The following is an 18184-nucleotide window of genomic DNA, read 5'->3' as shown; positions in this document are numbered from 1 at the left end:
TGTTGAATGATGCAAAGTAAAACACATTTAGCACCATATCATACCACCCCAAACCATGCGGCCATAAGATACCTTATATTTTGTTTTTATCCATATTCAGGGGCATTTGCACAGCCACCAGGTAAGTCCCCTCATGCCTGAGGAAGAGGCAGTTGTTGGAGGCCACATGCTCAGTTAAATCATCTCCCAAAAGAGGTCACTTGCTCATGGTAAAGACCATTTGCCTTTAGTGGTGCAGGGAGAGTCACTGTCAGAAGGGACTGTTGCAGGATGAGGGCAGAGTGCCCCTTACTTGTTTTCCTAAGAGAATAATAAACATGTAGTGCACATGCGTGTCACCAATGTTTCTTACTGCACTCAGGTTCATTTGGATGGAAGAAGTGTTCAAAGAAGGAAGGAACAACAATGGACTGAGAGACAGGGCCCCTGTTCTAGTCAATAATTAGGTGTCAAGTCACCTGCTTAAGCCCCAGTTATCTCATTTACAAGATGATGGGGTTGCATTAGACAGCAGTTCTCAGCCCTGGATGCACATTAGAATCACCTGGGGATTTTTAAAAACATAGACAGTTGGATCCTACCAGCATAAATTGTGATTTAATTGGTTTGGGTGGGGGAGCAGCAATATAGGGCTGCTTGAGTAATCTAATGTGCAGCCATGATTGACAACTAGCAGATTAGATACTTTTAGGTTTCTTCCTAACTTGAACTGTCTATTATTCTAGTATATGATTGTCCTGGAATGTCTCAGTTATGTTCAGTCAGATACTCTTTTTTCACGCCTGGAGAATGCCACCTACAAGTCTCACATGCCAGTCCCACCTTACTCTGCCTCCTGCTTACACCTACTTCCAGGCAAGCAAAACTGTATCAGGTAGCAGTCATAGAGAAAAGGATACAATATGTTGCACAGCTCCTAAAGGAAAAAAGGAGGATACATGTAGGGTTGTTCTGAAGCCCTTTGAATGATCTTATTTCTATCTCATGAATCGGAGTGTAGCTTGGTCTCTGTACTCAGGTTTACTCTTTTACATTGCCTTGGTCCAGCACCCACAAACGGCATGGAATCAGTTTCAGGGAAGACCAGATGAGATTCCCCAGCCAGATGATTATAAATCTACTTTACCCCAAATGCAAACGATTCAAAATACACATCCAACTGACCACTGGGCTATAGTAAAGTATATTTTTTATTGGAAAAAAGTGGACTTCCTGTTATGACATGCTTAGCACAGACAACACGCTATCCCTGGTAAAAAATATCAACTGAGCAATTAAAATGCCTCTAGGTACTTTAAATCACATAGGGATAATACCAGTAGCAACCTTTGACTGTGCTCTGGCCAAATTACAACTGCCAGTATCTCTGTGCCTATAAGCTTTCTCCAGAACACGGAGGAAGACTGCCTATGCTTAGCCTAAATTGTATAGACTTAGCATTCCCTTCAACCACAGACTCAGAAATTTCTCTATGAATATCTTAGCTTCCTGGCCCATCACGTCTGATAAATCTTGGACACAAGATTTATGTGTTTATGTGTTTTGCACAGTCTTCCAGAGTTCCCCACAAGCTTAAGCTTTGGTGGCCACTATGGTACCTGGCTTAATAATACACCTCTGATTGGTTTATTCCCTTCTCTGTACCACTTTTTATTCACTTCCCTAACAGTGTTCCCTGCACTTGATAAACAATTCTTGTACTTGAATCTTGTCTCAGGCTCTGCATCTGGGAGAACCCAACCTAAGACAACAATGTTATCTGCTTTAAAGGCACTCATCAGGAACTGGGCAGTATATCTATTTTGGGGATGGCGTGGAGAGACAGCCAAATATTAAAACCAAAAATAAATGAGGAAATCATTTAGTAGGAAAAGAAGAACCAAGGAAGGGTAAATGGCAGGAGGGAAGGTGGGGGGGAGGTAGAATATAATATTAAATAAGTAGTCAGGTAGGATTTAAAAATCTTTGAATTTAAATACAAAGATTTAAAAATATAAAAATACCCTTATGCAAGTATCAAATGTCCTTTTAAATGAATATAAAATTTTGGACAAAAAAATGACTTCAATACAGTTTTGTTCCCTTGCTCCAAAAAACAGAGAAAACCAACAGCAATTTTACTCTGTTCTATTGCCATTCGATTTATGACACATGGTCCCTGCTGGCCCCCGTCTGACATATAGTGCACTTGCAAGTCAGCTCAATTCAAACTTCTTTCCTAATATCGATACTCAATTTACATTCAGTTCTAAGAGTGACAAGATTGTTGCCTATAAGATTGTTGTCTGTGGCTTTGGACAACCCATCTCCTATTTGGGAACATTCTTTGGAGGCGGACTTTGCAACTGGTTCCATACCTGCTTTCAGTACAGGCAATAAGCACAGTGTCCCTTACGTTGTTATCTAAGAGAGAGATTTCTCTTCAGGAAAGAAAGCCACAACTCCCATGATTTTAATCCAATGTAGAGGGAATTTGATGAGTAACTTCCAGAGAAAGGGCAATCGAGTAAATCCAAATATCTAATTTCATTAAAGAATGTTTGGTGACTTGTAGATTGAAAGGCAATTTCTATTAAAAGACATCATATTAGACATCAATCAATTGATTTACATGATCAGCCTGAGAATGTGAAATTCTCATTCTTTATGAAAAACCCTATATAAGGGCTGATGAGGAGACAGACACATAGAAGTGGCTCCTTCCTCCTAACTCGTCAGCAGCTTCCCTGGCCAGAGGGCCTTGTTAGTTTGAAGACGACTCTGAGCTCAGAGAAATGTGATTGGGGCCAAATCATGAAATGTCTTATCAACTGAATCATGTGGTTTGTACTTTATCCTGAAGGTAACAAGAGATCTGTGAAAGATTTTATGTCTGACCATATTTGTGATTTAGAAAGTTCACTGAGGCTGCTGTGTGACGACTAGCGTGGAGGGAGGAGAGGAGACGAGAGGCAGAGGAAACATGATGGTTATGAGGGTTGTTTAGGAGAGAGGGGAACACAGCTAGCAGGAAGATAGTGCTCACACACTTGTTCTCTTTGGGAAGAGACACATGACTTGGGAGTAGACAGCAGTCACTGATATGCTGTGATGTGAGAAGTGCTGAGATAAACATTTAACGCATCCAAATGGCTTTCACATCTCTTTTCATGGTGTCAGACAAGTCATATTTCAAGTCATTATCTAGAATTATATACTATCTATATTTAGGAAGATCTGTGATAAATTACAAGTTAAAATGAAATGCCAATTATTTACTGCAGTTGAATATACGCATATCCTATGACCTAGGAAATCTACTTTTAGGTATGTACCCAACAGAAGTGCACACACATGAGCCCCAAAAGACGTGGACAAGAACTATTCATAGCAGTGTCATTTATAACAGCCCCAAACTGGAAACAACCGTCCAACCATCAACACTAAAAATGGATAAAATATGGTATATACAATAAAATAATGGGACATACACAAGGACATAACATAAAGCAATAAAAATGAACAAAATATTGCTATACATCACAATATGGATAAATCTCACAAACGTAATGCTGAGGAAGAAATGGAAGCCACAAAAGAGTACACAGTGCAGAATCCATTTATGTAAAGTGCTTTTAATGATAAAACCAATTCATAGTGTTAGAAGTCTAAATAGTAGTTCTATTTGGTGAGAGGAAGGTGGTAGTGAAGGAGGTGGAGCACAAAGGGGGCACCTGAGATGTTGATAACGTATTATTGCTTGACGTGGGTCGTAACTGAATGGGAAGGTTCATTTTGTGAAAATTCATAGAGCTCTACCCATAATGATTTGTGTATCTTCCTGCTACACTCCTTAATAAAAATGCTTATATAAATAAAGATCCAAAGAAGCACAAATTCATAGGAAATTAGTTACAAATATGTAAAAAGTTATATTCCTTTTTTGCCACTAGAAAAAAAAATGCAATGCTGAATAAGATATTTAGGAATAAAATAAAACAGACTTCCCATATAGGAAGCAAGTGACAGTAGCTTTTACTACGCATCTAAGCTGAGTTATTACAACCAAAATATGTGATTTCAAAATGTTCCAGTAGCTAAATCTAAAAAGAAAAGCAATCTGCATAACTTTGTTCTAAAAGGCAATATGGTATAGGTGAAAGCAAACTGAATTAGAAACAGAAATTATGTGTTAGAGACTGAGAAAAAATAATCCTACTCAACATATATCAACTATAAGCAATTCATATATGTCAAACAATGAGATAGGAAGTTTATGTTTATTTTCATCTTATATTAATTAATACAATAATCTTACGAGACAATTGTTGTTGTTATACCCATTTGACAGATTATGAAATTGAGACTCAGAAAGGTTAAATAATTGTCTCATGTTCCCACAGCTAGTAGATGGCAGGGCAGCATTTGAACTCAGAGCTGATTGACTCTTAACTCCTTATATACATCTGTGAGTGAAGTTGGGGAAGTAATTACACCCCCTCTAAGCCTTAGCATCCTCTTCTGTAAAATGGGAGGGTCCTCCCAGGTTTGCTTTGATTAGCAAACAAAGAGTAGTTGTGTTCATTGTTTAGATTAGAAAGGGCAGGCTAAGTCAACTACAGAAAAAATCTTTTCCAGAGATGACCTCAGAAGAAATGGTAGCCTCATTGGCAAGAATCTCAATTCTGGCAGTGTTCACCAACTTGCCTAACCAGACAGCAAAATCAAACCTTTGTTAACAAATACACATTCCTGGATCCACTCTAACTGTACTGACTACAGTCTCCAGAGCAGGGGCCTGGGAAACTGTTTTTAAACCAACCCCCCCCCACTCCCAACCCACGGTGATTTTTCTAGTCTTATGATCAGTAAAGGTTATGAAACAATAAACTCAGGATTTCAAAAGATTTAGACAAGCTTCTCAAAGAGACTATTTTTATCTTGACTCATGTCAGATAGAAAAAATAAATCATGATTCAACAAATGCTTTCCTTCAGGGATCTATCATAGGATCTAGTCAGGATCTAGGTAACTTGCTTTCTGGTAATTTAATATTGGGATAAAGCTTGAAAAATCTAAAAGGTATAAACTTGCAACTAGTAGATAAATAAGTCCTGGAGATCTAATGCACAGCATAGTGATTATAGTCAACAATACCGTATTATAAACTTCAAAGCGGCTAAGAGACCAGATCTTAACTGTTCTTACCACAAAAAGGAAATGAGGATTATGTGACGTGAGAGATGTGTTAGCTAATGCTAAGGTGGTTATCATATTGCAATATATAAATGTATCAAATTAATACATTATACATCTTAAACTTACACAATGTTGTATGTCAATTATATATCAATTAAAAAAAAGGACTGGAGAATTAGTATGCCATTTAGAATCTTACTTTTAAACAGGTCTTAAGTAAGTTATTTAGTTATTTATTTTTAGAAGGTGCTGTACTCCCATCAGTTCACAGGTGAATTTTCTAGCCAGCATGTTTAGTATGACCAAATGCTTGTGGTTAAAGTCAGATCCATAGTCTTTCAATGACTCAAGGCAGGAGGGAGGTTTCCATTCTGTATTTACAGCTTAAATGACAGGATGATTCAGGAAAGGTATGAAAAGTAGGTTCTGCCAGTATTTTTTCTAGAAAAGAACTTGAGAACTTCTACTTTAAGTACTTGGTTAAATCACAACACAGATGATGCAATTTCCTGTTGAAGCTGATGTTATCTAATATAATATTGCAGGAGTTAAGGGGCTAGGGATAACAAGAGGTAAGGGAGCACATTGAAAGAGTTTCAAAGGCAAAATATGACAAAATTTCTCTGCTTTACAATTTTATAGCTGTCCCCAGCCAACCCTGAAAATCCTGCTAGAGACAGCAGTAGGGACATTTGCCAAGCCAACCTAGTAAAAACATTCTAGAGGTACATAGGAACATCTTGAATAACAACTAAAAGTGAGTTTGAATACATCCAGAGTAGCAATACTCAGGATTAAAAAAACAGTAAAATGCAAGACAGAGTGGACATCAAGTATAGGAAACTTGCTTCTCATGAGTGATTCTGGCAGCTCTCAAGAAAAATGATCCAAGTTTCAAAAGATTTTAACAAGCCTGAGGGGTATTACTTTAGAATGATCAAGAGTAGGGTACGTGTGGACGCAAATGTGGCGGGAAGAGGAATCTCTTGAGAAGAAAAAACAATTTTTCTTGGAGATGGCGACAGGGCAAGAACAAAAAAGAAAAATCACCTCTCCTCTGAGCTCTATTCAGTGCAATTAGTGCAATGTCACAACTGGAGAGCACAGAGTTTGGGCTGGCAGACAGGCATAAAGGGTACAAATGGAAGGACACTAGCCCTGAGGAGCCATGTCACGCTGCCTCTGAGACAGGGTGCAGGGTACCTGGGCTGTGGGATGATAGCTACTATGCTGGGGAGAGGTGAAATGTTTTAGGGGCATTTGCCTCCATTAAATACTCCCAAATAACCCTAAGGAATAAATCACTCTGCATCCCTTTACTCTATGACATACCATGTTCCATACTTAAAGCAAGTTCTTTTCAAAGGTGCAAACACCACCCTCCCCCCACCCTACCTGCCCGATGCAAGAACATCTGAATGTACTTAATCATGGATAAGCTTGGGCTGCTTTCCATATTAATGCTCGAGACACCTTCTTGCTCATTACACTCTGGGGCTCCTGCCAAAGTACTAAGTCCCAAGTGAGCAGGACTCTGCCAGGAATGATCAGGACTAGGCTAGGATGAGTGGCAGTTGGGCTGGTTAAAAAGAAGCAAGAGGCCAAAATTGGTTAAATCAAATTAAACCTTAAGTGTAGCCATATTTTTCTGTGTAAACAAACATTCAGATAGAATGACAGTTATCCTATTTCCACATCCTAACATGATGCTAATAATTAATGAAGCAATATTAAAATGAACATAAGCTATTTCTCCATAGAAAATTTTTCTCTTCCAAAAGCCTTTTTCTAAGGAAGAAATGTTCATGCTAAAATATATCTGTATATATCTTTGGAAAGAAAGTATTCTGTAAGACATTATATTCTGCTATGAAAAATAAGATGCACTATACTCATCATTTCCAAATTTAGACCACTTCTCTTTAGGTAGAAAACACATCTTTAAAACAGCAATTGTTTCTAGGAAACACACTTATTTAATTTATATCCTCTCATTCAGTTGCAAACATAATCAAAGCTCTTTCGAAAATATATTTAAATAGCACGCATTTTAAAAAGTATAGGTAATGAATCTCAGTGTAAGATTTTTATTCAGACACACGGTGAACACACAGATTTGTAACCTATAAACAAAATATAATTTCCTGGAACTCCTTTGTCTTCAATTGCGTAACTCATAAAGGAAAATTCAAGACCAATGGAGCTTTAATGCCCTCATATTTAATCTTCTATTAAGCAGAATTTCAAAAGAAAAAATCTACAGTATAAGTGCACTTAAATCCACTCAACACATTATAGACTAGAAAATTAAAATACATTATGTATTTTAGTATGCACAGCAGAGTCAAGGGCATCAGCCACCTGACCTGATAATCCAATAAACTATTTAGAAGAAGCTTTCCACCCAGATAAAAGCTTTGGGTAAACTGCATACTCCAGCTATTTAGCATCACAAATATTCCTGGCAGAAAGCTACTCAAGTATTGCTGTCACTTTGGCACTTCTAGAGAAAGAGCTATCATATGTTGATAGATTTTGGATTAAAAGGGAGGCTTTTTATGAGAGATTATAAATATTGATCCCACTAACAGATTCAGAACAGTTTATGAGCTTGCGTACATAATACCAACCTTTCCATTTATATCACTGAGTTAGATTTCAATGGAGATCCAAACACCTGGGATTTTTCAGGCAAATCTTGAAAGACTCTTTGGGCAATGATAATTTGGAGGTTCTTATTTCTTTCTTCTAGAAGAGCTCATGTTTTTGAGAATTTGAATGACAAATCACAGCATAAGAGACCAAAGTTCTAATACATTTTTTCTCTCTGTGGAACTAGCCACCCACTCATCCAGAGAGAAGGCTTCTTTTCAAATAAAGCATCCAATGAATATAATTTGACAATCCACAAGATAGTGTACTAGGGGCTGGAATGAGTCACAATAGTAGAAAGACAGCCCTTGCCCTCAAAAAGACCTTGTGCTCTAAAGAGAAAAGAAGGAGAATGAAGAAGCACGTGCAGGTATACTAACATTTACATAGACAAATGCATAACATATACAGACACACAGGAAGTTCAATATTTTTTTAATGAACAGCATGTTAGGCTCAGCCTGACATATACCGAATTTTCCTCATGCACAGGTACTAAAGATATGTGCCTCTCTTACTGTTATAATTTGGTTATATATTTTTTTAAGCTCTTACTTATGGGTGAATGGATGATAGGGTATTAATCTGGTTCCAAAAATAGGAAAATAAATCTAAACCTAAAAACCAATTCAAAAGGAGACAAATAACCTAAGGCCAGTAGTAAAATTGAACTTTACAAAAGAGCCTCAGTGGGTGTACCTCTAACTAGATCATATTTCCAGCTTAGAGAAACAAATAGCGGTCTCTTCTAAAGAAGAATTGCCATAAATAATAGAAGCTGGGAAATATTTCCTAAATAACGAAAATTCCTGACAACCCAATTTATTTTGAGATGAATTAAGAAAATATGGATAACTTCAAACAAATTTCTACATATAACATCACACACACAGAAAGGGAATTCTATATGAGAGCAAATATATAATGAAGTCACCACAGATTGCTTTCCACAAATATACTTACAGGTAAACATGTGCTTGCTTTAGAAAAGGAATTGCTCTGAGGAGAATTTCTTTTAAATTTAGGATTTTTCACAATAGTATTTACCTTGCCATTCACAGACTTACAAGTGAGAGGGAGGGCTTACTATTTATTGCCCTGATCAGCTAACTTACCCTAAAATATAAAGTACGGATTACAGTGAAGTTTGTTGATTCAAATTTAATTAAACCACATATATGCTAGATATCTGAAACCTCTTTATATCAGAACATATGCCATACTAAATTTTATTTCTGATCATTAAATCCCAGGATTCATTTCTGAGCATCACAACAAACAAATGTCTTTGGAATGCTACAATTCCCTTCCTTTGAACTTAAGGAAGAAACACCTCCTGCAGACAGGCCCACGCTCATTTAATTTTCACTTATGGAATTTAGCTAAATTATTCTTGAACTTTGACTTAGTTTTTAGCTTGTACTGCTTCTTAAGATTACAAGTTTTATATGTTAATTAAGTGTTTAGAACAAGTTTCCTTTAAGTCACAATGGGCGTACGAGTACCTCTGTCCTATTCAAACTCTCAAATTTGATAGATATGTTTCTGTATACATTTGCCTTCGCACACTGAGAATATTGTCTTAGAGTCTTTGCTCAAATGAAGTCCTTTTATTCCCTTGATAATTTCCTAGTTCATAAAATTAGCATATTAAAATTAGTGTTTAACACGAGTGTTATAAAGGCTTAGCGCTCATTGATGGTTTTGAGGAAGATATAAGAATTATTATACATTATTTATAACCATAGATGCCTAGTAGTTATTTTCCATCTTAAAGGCCTGAAAAATCCCCTAGGGAGGGTCAAATCGTTTCCAGCAAAGTGTTCACTTGAAAGTCTTCCTCTTGACCATACGCCTGTATTATTCCTTTCTTTGTGCTAAAGTAAGGCTTATCTCCTCTGACTCTCTCTGCTCTAATTATTTCCCTCTTGTTTTCGTTAATCATATCTCACTCTTCCCTTCACTAAACTACTGTACTTGTGGAGTTATTTTGCAACTTTTATGTCGATCTTATGATCCTCTGCCTTGTTTTCCCCAATAGCTTTGCATCTTTGAGGGAAGAAACTATGGTCATTATTTTACAACATAACCTTAAAAAACAAGACTAGCATAATACTCTGCCCTGTCTTAGAACCTAAATATTTTTGGCTGGAATGACAATTTTTCATTTTCAGTGGTTATGTGTCTTTTAAAACTTAGGAAAAAATAGCTAGAGATACTGGTCTTGAATTGACAAACAATATAGTACTAGTACTAGACACACTACTAGTAGTACTAGACACACTATTCAAATTAATTAAGAATATTCAAATATAATTAAGAGTGCTTAGGATGGCAATTTTATTAGACATCTATACAGAAGGGGATCATTCAAGGTTCCATTTATGAAAACAGCTTTGACTTTTGGGGAAACAGGTAGAGCTCAGAAGACACTTGAAGAGCTGTGGGAAGATTGGCCAGATTCAGAACAAAGAAAATTAGGATGAAGAGTTAGGTGTATATACACACACACACATCACCTTTATAATATCATGATTAATCAAATTACACTTCAAGATCATTTGAAAATGAATTAGATTTAATTTTTATAAACATTATTACTGTTAATAATACCAAATTGGTCTCGGCATTTCCTAGGAGTGGGCAAGGCTTCTATTACTAATTCTATTATATTAATTTCTGCCCTCTTAACCCCTCTTCTGAATTTGTGATAACTTTTTATAAGCTACTTATAACAAGATAATGACTTCAATTTCAATAAAAAATAATAAAAGAGATAATTTTCCAGCTTTTTATTTCTTGCTTCGTGCACTTTACCTGATTCTTGAGATCCAATTTGGGACATGGGCGACCTCCATTGTAAGGTTTTTCTTTTAGCCATTTGGATCGAATTCTCACTCCAATCCCACAAGAGGAACTGCAAGACCCCCAAATAGACCAATCGCTTAACTTGCAATCAAATGGGCAGGGGATAACACATTCTTCTTGAATATAACCTGAAAGAAAAAGATTTAAGACAAGGGAGGAAAGTCTGGTCAAAATGTACTGATCAAATTTACTTTCTGTTTCCATTAGCACAGCTCAGATTGCTCAACAGTGTCGCTGCAGTGGCTTCAATCATTTTCTGCTCAAATAGACGTTTAAGAGATAGATATGTATGATTCCATCTGCATTCCAAATTTGTGCCCTCTGTTTACTTCATAGGCAATTCTGGGATGGAAGGAGCAAGGAAAAGTACAGTGAGTCCTGCTTTCTGATAAGAAGAAATGAAGCAGTTCAGGGCTAATGTTGGTACTATCTCCCCTCACTGGACCCTGCATCCTATAATTCATCTGGGAACAGGGAGCATAACAGAGTCGATCTTTCTTAGTGGCTTTCATCTGCAAGGCTTTCACTAGGAAAGATCTTGATTCCCACTTCTAGGTAGTGTGATTTGATGGTGGGAGGAAGATAGAAAGCAGACCACTAGTTAGGAAGAGCAGGATATTACTGCAAGAAGAAAGTAGGGGAATAGTGAAAGGTTGTATAATGAGATATTGGACTGGAATCAAGAAATACGGGTTGAAATGCAGATGCTCTAGCTTTACTTGGTCTTGCTCCTGTCCTCAGCCTACTTCTTGCTACAATTTTTCTCTGGATGATCTCCTTATCCAACCATCACCTCTACTGATCACTACCAAATATATATTTCCAATTCTGATCTCTCTACTGAGTTCTATACCACCTACTGATCCACTGTAATTGGATGCTCAACTACCCCCCAAATTCAACATGCCTAAAACTGAGGCCATCAGTTTCCTTCCAAAATATTCTTATTCTCATGTATTCCTCATCTTAATTAACTGTAACATATCCGATTCATGTACCTTAGTGTACATGCCTGTATAATCTCTTTCCCTTGTGTTTGGGCAGGATCTGTAAAGATGATAGGCTGTCACTCCCTGGTGATGGTATGTGGCAAAGGGGAAGAGAACTCACAGGTATAATTAACATACAAAATCAGTTTATTTTGAGTTAATCAAAGGGAGTTTATCCTGGGTAGGGCTGACTTTATCAGGTGAAAACCCTTAAAAGAGTGACTAGGCCATTTTTGTGGAGAAAGAGATTCTCCTGCTGGCCTCAAAGAAGCAAACAGCTATGCTATGAAAGGCCTATGGGGTGGCCACCTAGCAGGAGACTGTGAGCAGTCTCTAGGAGCTGAGGGCAACCCCTGGCCATCAGCTAGCAAGAAAACAGGGGCCTCTGCCCTATAGGTGCATAGGGATGAATTCTGCCAACAATTCCAAGGGAGCTTGGAAGAGGAGCTTTCCCCGGTCAAGCCTCTGCTGAGACCTCAGCCTTGGCCCACACCTTGATTATAGCCTGCTGAGATTCTTAAGCAGAGAATCTAGAGAAGCCAGGCCTATACTCCTGACTCATGGAAACTGTGAGATAATAAATATTTTGAGCTGCTAAATTGGTGCTAATTTGTTATGCAGCAGTTGAAAATTAACAGATTACCCAAAATAAAAATCTCACAGTTGTCTTAGACCTTCCTACATCATTTTACACATATATTAATAAGTGTTATAAGTTCCTATGTTGAAATATCAAAAATACGTCCCCTAATCTACAATTCCTCTGTCAGTCCCTTGTTCAAGATCTTACTGTTTCTGGCCCAGAATACTGCAATATTTTCTCCACTAGTCTCCTTTTTTCCTAATCATTCTCTTTTGGTACGGGTCAGTCACTCTGAGGAAAAAGTTACTTTTCTAAAATACATAATGACTTACGCTACTCCTCCTCCTTTTAAAACCTTTGCCGATTCTCCACTGCCTTAAAAATAAAGCACCAACCACCTTGAAAAAACTATAAGATTCTTTACAGGAGGTTCTAAATAAGGATTTTCAACCTTGGTTGTAAAATATATTCCCATTGCCCAGGAAAATTTGCAGACCAATTTGACCAGAGTCTCAGAGGACGAGAGCTAGGCATCAGTAGTTTTCAAAGATCCCCAGGGGATTCTAATGTTCAGTCAAGGCTGAGAACCACCTCCCTAACTTGTTTTCTCCCTGCCCTTCCCTCTCATATATCTTGAAATCTGTCTACATAGATTACTCCCACTTCTCCCATAATATTCATGCTTTTCCTCATGCAAAAACTCTGCTCTTTCTCTAACCAGTTCAGCCCTCCTGGTTCATTACTTCAATCATTTCCTTGCCAATATAGTTGACCACCCAGCCCCATCGTTCTTCTGTCATGCCAGTCTGGCAAAACATCAGACCTACACTAGTCCAACTGTTTTCTACTCTATTCTTAACACTGGACTACCAAGCAGAGATGAAGAAAATGCTAATACCACACGGGGACACTTCCATGTGTAGTCTCTGTCTTCAACCAAGTTCTCACACTGCCTGGGGATTCATCTGAGTTTTCTTCTCACAACCATTCCACATTACAGCCTTCCCAAACCTTCTCTACCTGTCTTCAAACTTTTAAGACCACACCCAGAAAGACCTTTTAAGATGTTTCCCAGAAAAAAAATACAAAGAAATGAATAAGAACTTATTCAATTTCCTATAAATATATCTGTATGCATTCCCATTTTTGTTCCTCTTTCTTCATAGTACAATGGAAAAGGCATCCATTTCCTATATTAGGCACACTTTCAGCACTTGATCTCTCTCCAAGCTCTTTCAGGACCTTGTTTCCTTGTTGCATTTTCTCTCTCATTATGTATGCATGTATGTATTTTATATATATATTTTATGTTATATTTCTCTTAGATTAATATTACTATTAATGTAATGTACTATTAATGTAATTACTTTACATCCCCCAAATAATATTAATTGACAAGAGAGAATACACCAAACATACAAGAATCATCAGGAAGGATCGTTTTGGAGTTGAAAAAAAATTGATCCATTTCAGGTTGTTAAAGACTAATTCTCTATTGTTTAACATAATTGTAATTCCACTGTCCTTTCTAAGGAGCTTTGATCACCAATTCAGTATTAGGTACATAATAAATGCTAAATATAGGATTAAATAGAGGCAACAGGCCTCAATTTTATAAAGAAACTGAGTCACAAAATGATTCCATTTGCTACTGAATAAAAAGAGCAGGACTAGTAATTAAGTGGAAACAACTATAATGGCATGCATGCTTCAAATATGAAATTCCAGATGACATCATATAAATAACTTTTAAATAAATGAGTGCCTATACAGATCCTATCTTAAAGCAGATTTTGAATGAGATGCCCTTTTAATTCAATGAGATTTTAAATCATTTTCATCTATACTTGCATACTTGCATATTGAAGGATTTTAATTAGAGAGCTTCTAGCAATATTGTTTTTTTTTTTTTTCTTTTCCCATGATAAGACATAAACCCAGAGGATCTCTATGAAAGTCAAGGTCATAAATTCAATGAGTATAAAATAATTTTGAAATTCAACAGGTCTAAGCAACAGTGACATTTACTTTTCAGGAAAATTATTTTCATGCTAGAGAATACCCCAGAGGAAAGCCCATAGTGAGAACCATTAATAACTGCATATTCTTATACCTATCTTATAAATGAAAGGATTAGTTTTACCCACATACTTAATACTTAAAATTTTTGGCAACAGAATATGATCAAATGCCACCACCTACTATGTTAACCTGCCATATGAGAATTCCAATTCCTGATTATGGAAACTTTCCTAACGTTTTTAAAACTCATTTATATAAAATATACCACAGAATAGCTTCACTGGCAACATCCATAAATCTAAATTCAATTGCTATGAAAGAAGCAGTTTTTCTACCCAAAATATTTTACACTATAATTTATATGCAGAACACATTGCTTAGACCATCATATGACTTGGCCTGGGGATGCTTTCACGTTCTATTTTAGTTATCTGCATGCATATGAAGTTAGGTATGAAGTAGTCATTACAGAACTATTAATACAGCATACACCCAACACTGTGATTTTGTAAACCATATACATTATACATAGCAGGCACTCAAAAAGTATCCGGTGATATTTTAGATAAAGATGAACTGAATAGGATCCTTAATAGTATCTCTATCTATGTTGTAACTGGAGGAATTTGTTACCCATTAGGGCTAAAGCTCAGGGAACTAGAATGACTTTCAATCTATATTACTAATCCCCAATATTGCTTTTTAGGTTACTGCAGTGGATGGAAGTGAAAACAGCTTTCTGAATAAGGTGGTATCATTGATAAAACTTCCCAGGATGTTACCTGCTGTGCATATTTTTTTCTCTATCATTCAAGTACCAAAACATTTTTCCCCCAATAAGATCTTGTTTTGGAGGATATGAACGAAGGAAATATTGATGATATTAAGCCTGAGGAAATAACCTAGATTAATTTACTTATAGTTTCCTACTGTGTAAAACAATGACAAACATCCTACTAGATAGTGCATGTTCTATTTATTGACACTTTGCTAAAATAATGAAAACACACTACCAAAAATAAGACAGGGAAAAGATAAAGACCATCTCTTCCCCACTTCAAAGTGAAGATCTAGGAGAACCTTGTGAGTTAAAATGATATAATGTCTTCATTTCTCAATATTTAAAGATTTACTGTTTTAATTTATACATTTTAGTACTTATTTATCTAGTAATGTACCATACTAAAAAGTACCCAATGACTTAATCAGAGTAGTTTAGAGTATATATTTGTTTAGGAGAGGTGGGGAAGAAATGGGGGCAGATGTTTTGACATTGTTGCAAGAAAGACAATTTGAGAAATTAGATTAATACTTTACTATTGTTCTCAAGGGAAGAACTGATGGTATTAAACATTTATTTAAAATCTCTATCCATTAGTGTATGGAAATGTAGATCAAACTCAATAAGGTTGCCAATGTGCTTTGGTGAATTTATATTTTGGCCTCAGATTACTGCTCATAAACAGCAGTTACATTCTTTCAGAGATGGTGTCAACCTTGTTTAGGCCTCTGTGGAGCCTGAGAGAGGAGAGTTGGAAAGCATGTAAATTATCATTATCTCTTCTTTTTTAAATTTTGAGTTATTAAAAGAAGGTTTTTGAAAACATCTTTACTGCATATATAAAAACCCATCGGCATAGACTTTCTAATATTAAACATTATCAAATGATGATTATAGTATTGCAAATAACAAAGTATATTGTTTGGACCCACAACCTAATTAGATACCTTAAATATAGCTATAGCTGATTTAGAAGTAACACAAAGTTCAAATAATCACATTGACAAATACTAAAAAAGTTTTCCTCAATTGCTTAAAACTCAAATATTTCCTAACATAATTATTTATTAAATTTTATTACATCTACCAGAAAAAAAATCATTTAAGTGTCAACCAGTTTCCTTAATTAAAAATATAATTTACTGGTGTACTTTATTTTAGATGTAGATGAGCTATTCAAGGTCATCTAGGCCAAAAGCTTCATTTTATAGACTGGTCAGAAATATAAAGGGAACTTGAATCTGGACTTGACATACCCAGCTCACTGTCAAGTAGAAAAAAGTCATTATTATGGCTCCAAAATGTTCTCTCTAGTGCTAGAATGACAAAGTAGAAAATTAACCCTGCCCTTAAAGAAATTCATATTTTAGAAGAGATCAGTCTTATAAATGAGTAAAAAGCATAGTATATAATCCACTACTTAAATTATATGATACGAATAAAATATACAAATTATATGACAATTTGAGGTAACAAAAATGGATTCTGGCTTCAATTTTCTAAGTAATTCACGTGAAAATATTTACTGGCATGATTTGTGGGAGACACAGGTTTTTGACTAATTGCTTGACCTGGTTCCCTTGCTATAACTAAATTTATCACTGTCAATTTAATCAATCAACCAAATCATATAAAGAATTGATGTTTTTAATTGAATTGTCCAGGCAATTTAATCAAGATGGTATCTCCAGTTGTTCATATAGACAGAGTTTCAACATTAATAACCTTGTGCCAGGTTCCTCCAGGCAGACAAGAGATGTTTTTCTCTTAGAAGATATTGAGAATATTAGAAAGAAATGGAACACTAGCCACAGAACAACCTGAACTGTTCAATTAGGGCTGTGTGTACTAAAGCATTTTCTATGATGACTGCAAATAAGCGTTGTTAAAATTAAAGTGACTGAAGGCTTCAACCACATAATAAACTTGGCATTTGAAACTCTACAAAGATACACAGACTGTTGACAAGCCAATATTAGTGAGTAATTCTTAGAACTGTGGCTGCAAGAGCCTGTATGACATCCTCCCATTACATCTCCTAGCCCTAAGAAAATCTCAACTTAAATTACACCAAACATTCTCTACTTTACATTTCCTTTAAAAGTTCTGAAAGCTGATCTCAGAGCATATCTTGTATTCCTCAGGGCTATTCCCCAAATATTTTAGGTTCTGCTTCTGGACACATGGTATGATTGCACTTCCCTGCCCCTTGAAGTTGGGTATAATCTTAAAATTTGCTTTAGCCAATGAAATGTGAGCAGAAGTAAAGCATGTCACTTCTAGGTAGAAGCTTTAAGAGCCTGAGTGTAATTTGACACATTCTTTCTTTCCCTATGCCACAGGGACCAGAAACGTTTCATATAGTGGCTGCTCTGTCAGCCAGGGTCCTGGAGTGAAGCAGAGCCCCCAGCCAACCCAAGATGGACATGGATAGCAAGTGATCTTTGTGGATTTCAAGCACTGAGACCTTGAAGTTGTCTGTTTCATTTGTCACTATACCATAACCTATCTCATCCTGATGGATCAACTTGGCATAGCAAAGTGTATCTTCAGAAGAAGAAGTGAAAAACCCCACAGAACAAATCTTTAGAGTATTTGAGAATCGATATTAATGTCCTGAGAAAATAAGATTAAGCTATATCAGCAGTTAGCACAGTCTGATGGCCACACCATCAAATGAGAATGTGACTTCGCAAAAGTGGAGCCTATAGATGTATATTTCAGGAAAATTTATAATTTATTATTTAAAAAAGGACTGGTGATATGGATTATAAATCAAGCTCTAACCTTATGTGATTTGAAATAAAATATTAAATCTCAACAGTTCAGTTTCCTCATGTGAAAATAAAAATGTAACAATACTTGTCCTGTTTAACTCCCTTTTACTCTAAGGTCAAAAAATAAATAACTAGAAGTTTGTGCAAAAATTAACATGCAATATAAATGACATACTAATATTTTACCACTACCAGAAGCAAAGCAAGGTAAAAGTTTTTTTCTTATCTTGTTTTTGGTGCTAGTGATTGATAGAGAATATAATGCTATAAAGCTGCTTTAGCAGAAAAATTATAGGGGAATAATTTTCAAATTTGAGTATCATTTCTCATTCCA

The 18184-nt window shown here is 36.1% G+C and overlaps 1 protein-coding gene across 1 annotated transcript in view; it reads right to left on the bottom strand.

Moving 5' to 3' along the window:
* The window catches only part of THSD7B (thrombospondin type 1 domain containing 7B), an 808101-nt gene that overhangs the window by 175230 nt on the left and 614687 nt on the right, over nt 1–18184 (bottom strand). Inside the window, exon 15 of the mRNA XM_058548890.1 lies at nt 10648–10826. Coding sequence (XP_058404873.1) covers nt 10648–10826 — 179 coding nt within the window. The remainder of the gene's footprint in view (nt 1–10647; nt 10827–18184) is intronic.

Source organism: Diceros bicornis, chromosome 10 (assembly GCF_020826845.1).
Source record: "Diceros bicornis minor isolate mBicDic1 chromosome 10, mDicBic1.mat.cur, whole genome shotgun sequence".
NCBI lineage: Eukaryota > Metazoa > Chordata > Mammalia > Perissodactyla > Rhinocerotidae > Diceros > Diceros bicornis.
This window is presented reverse-complemented; position numbering and strand designations above follow the sequence as displayed.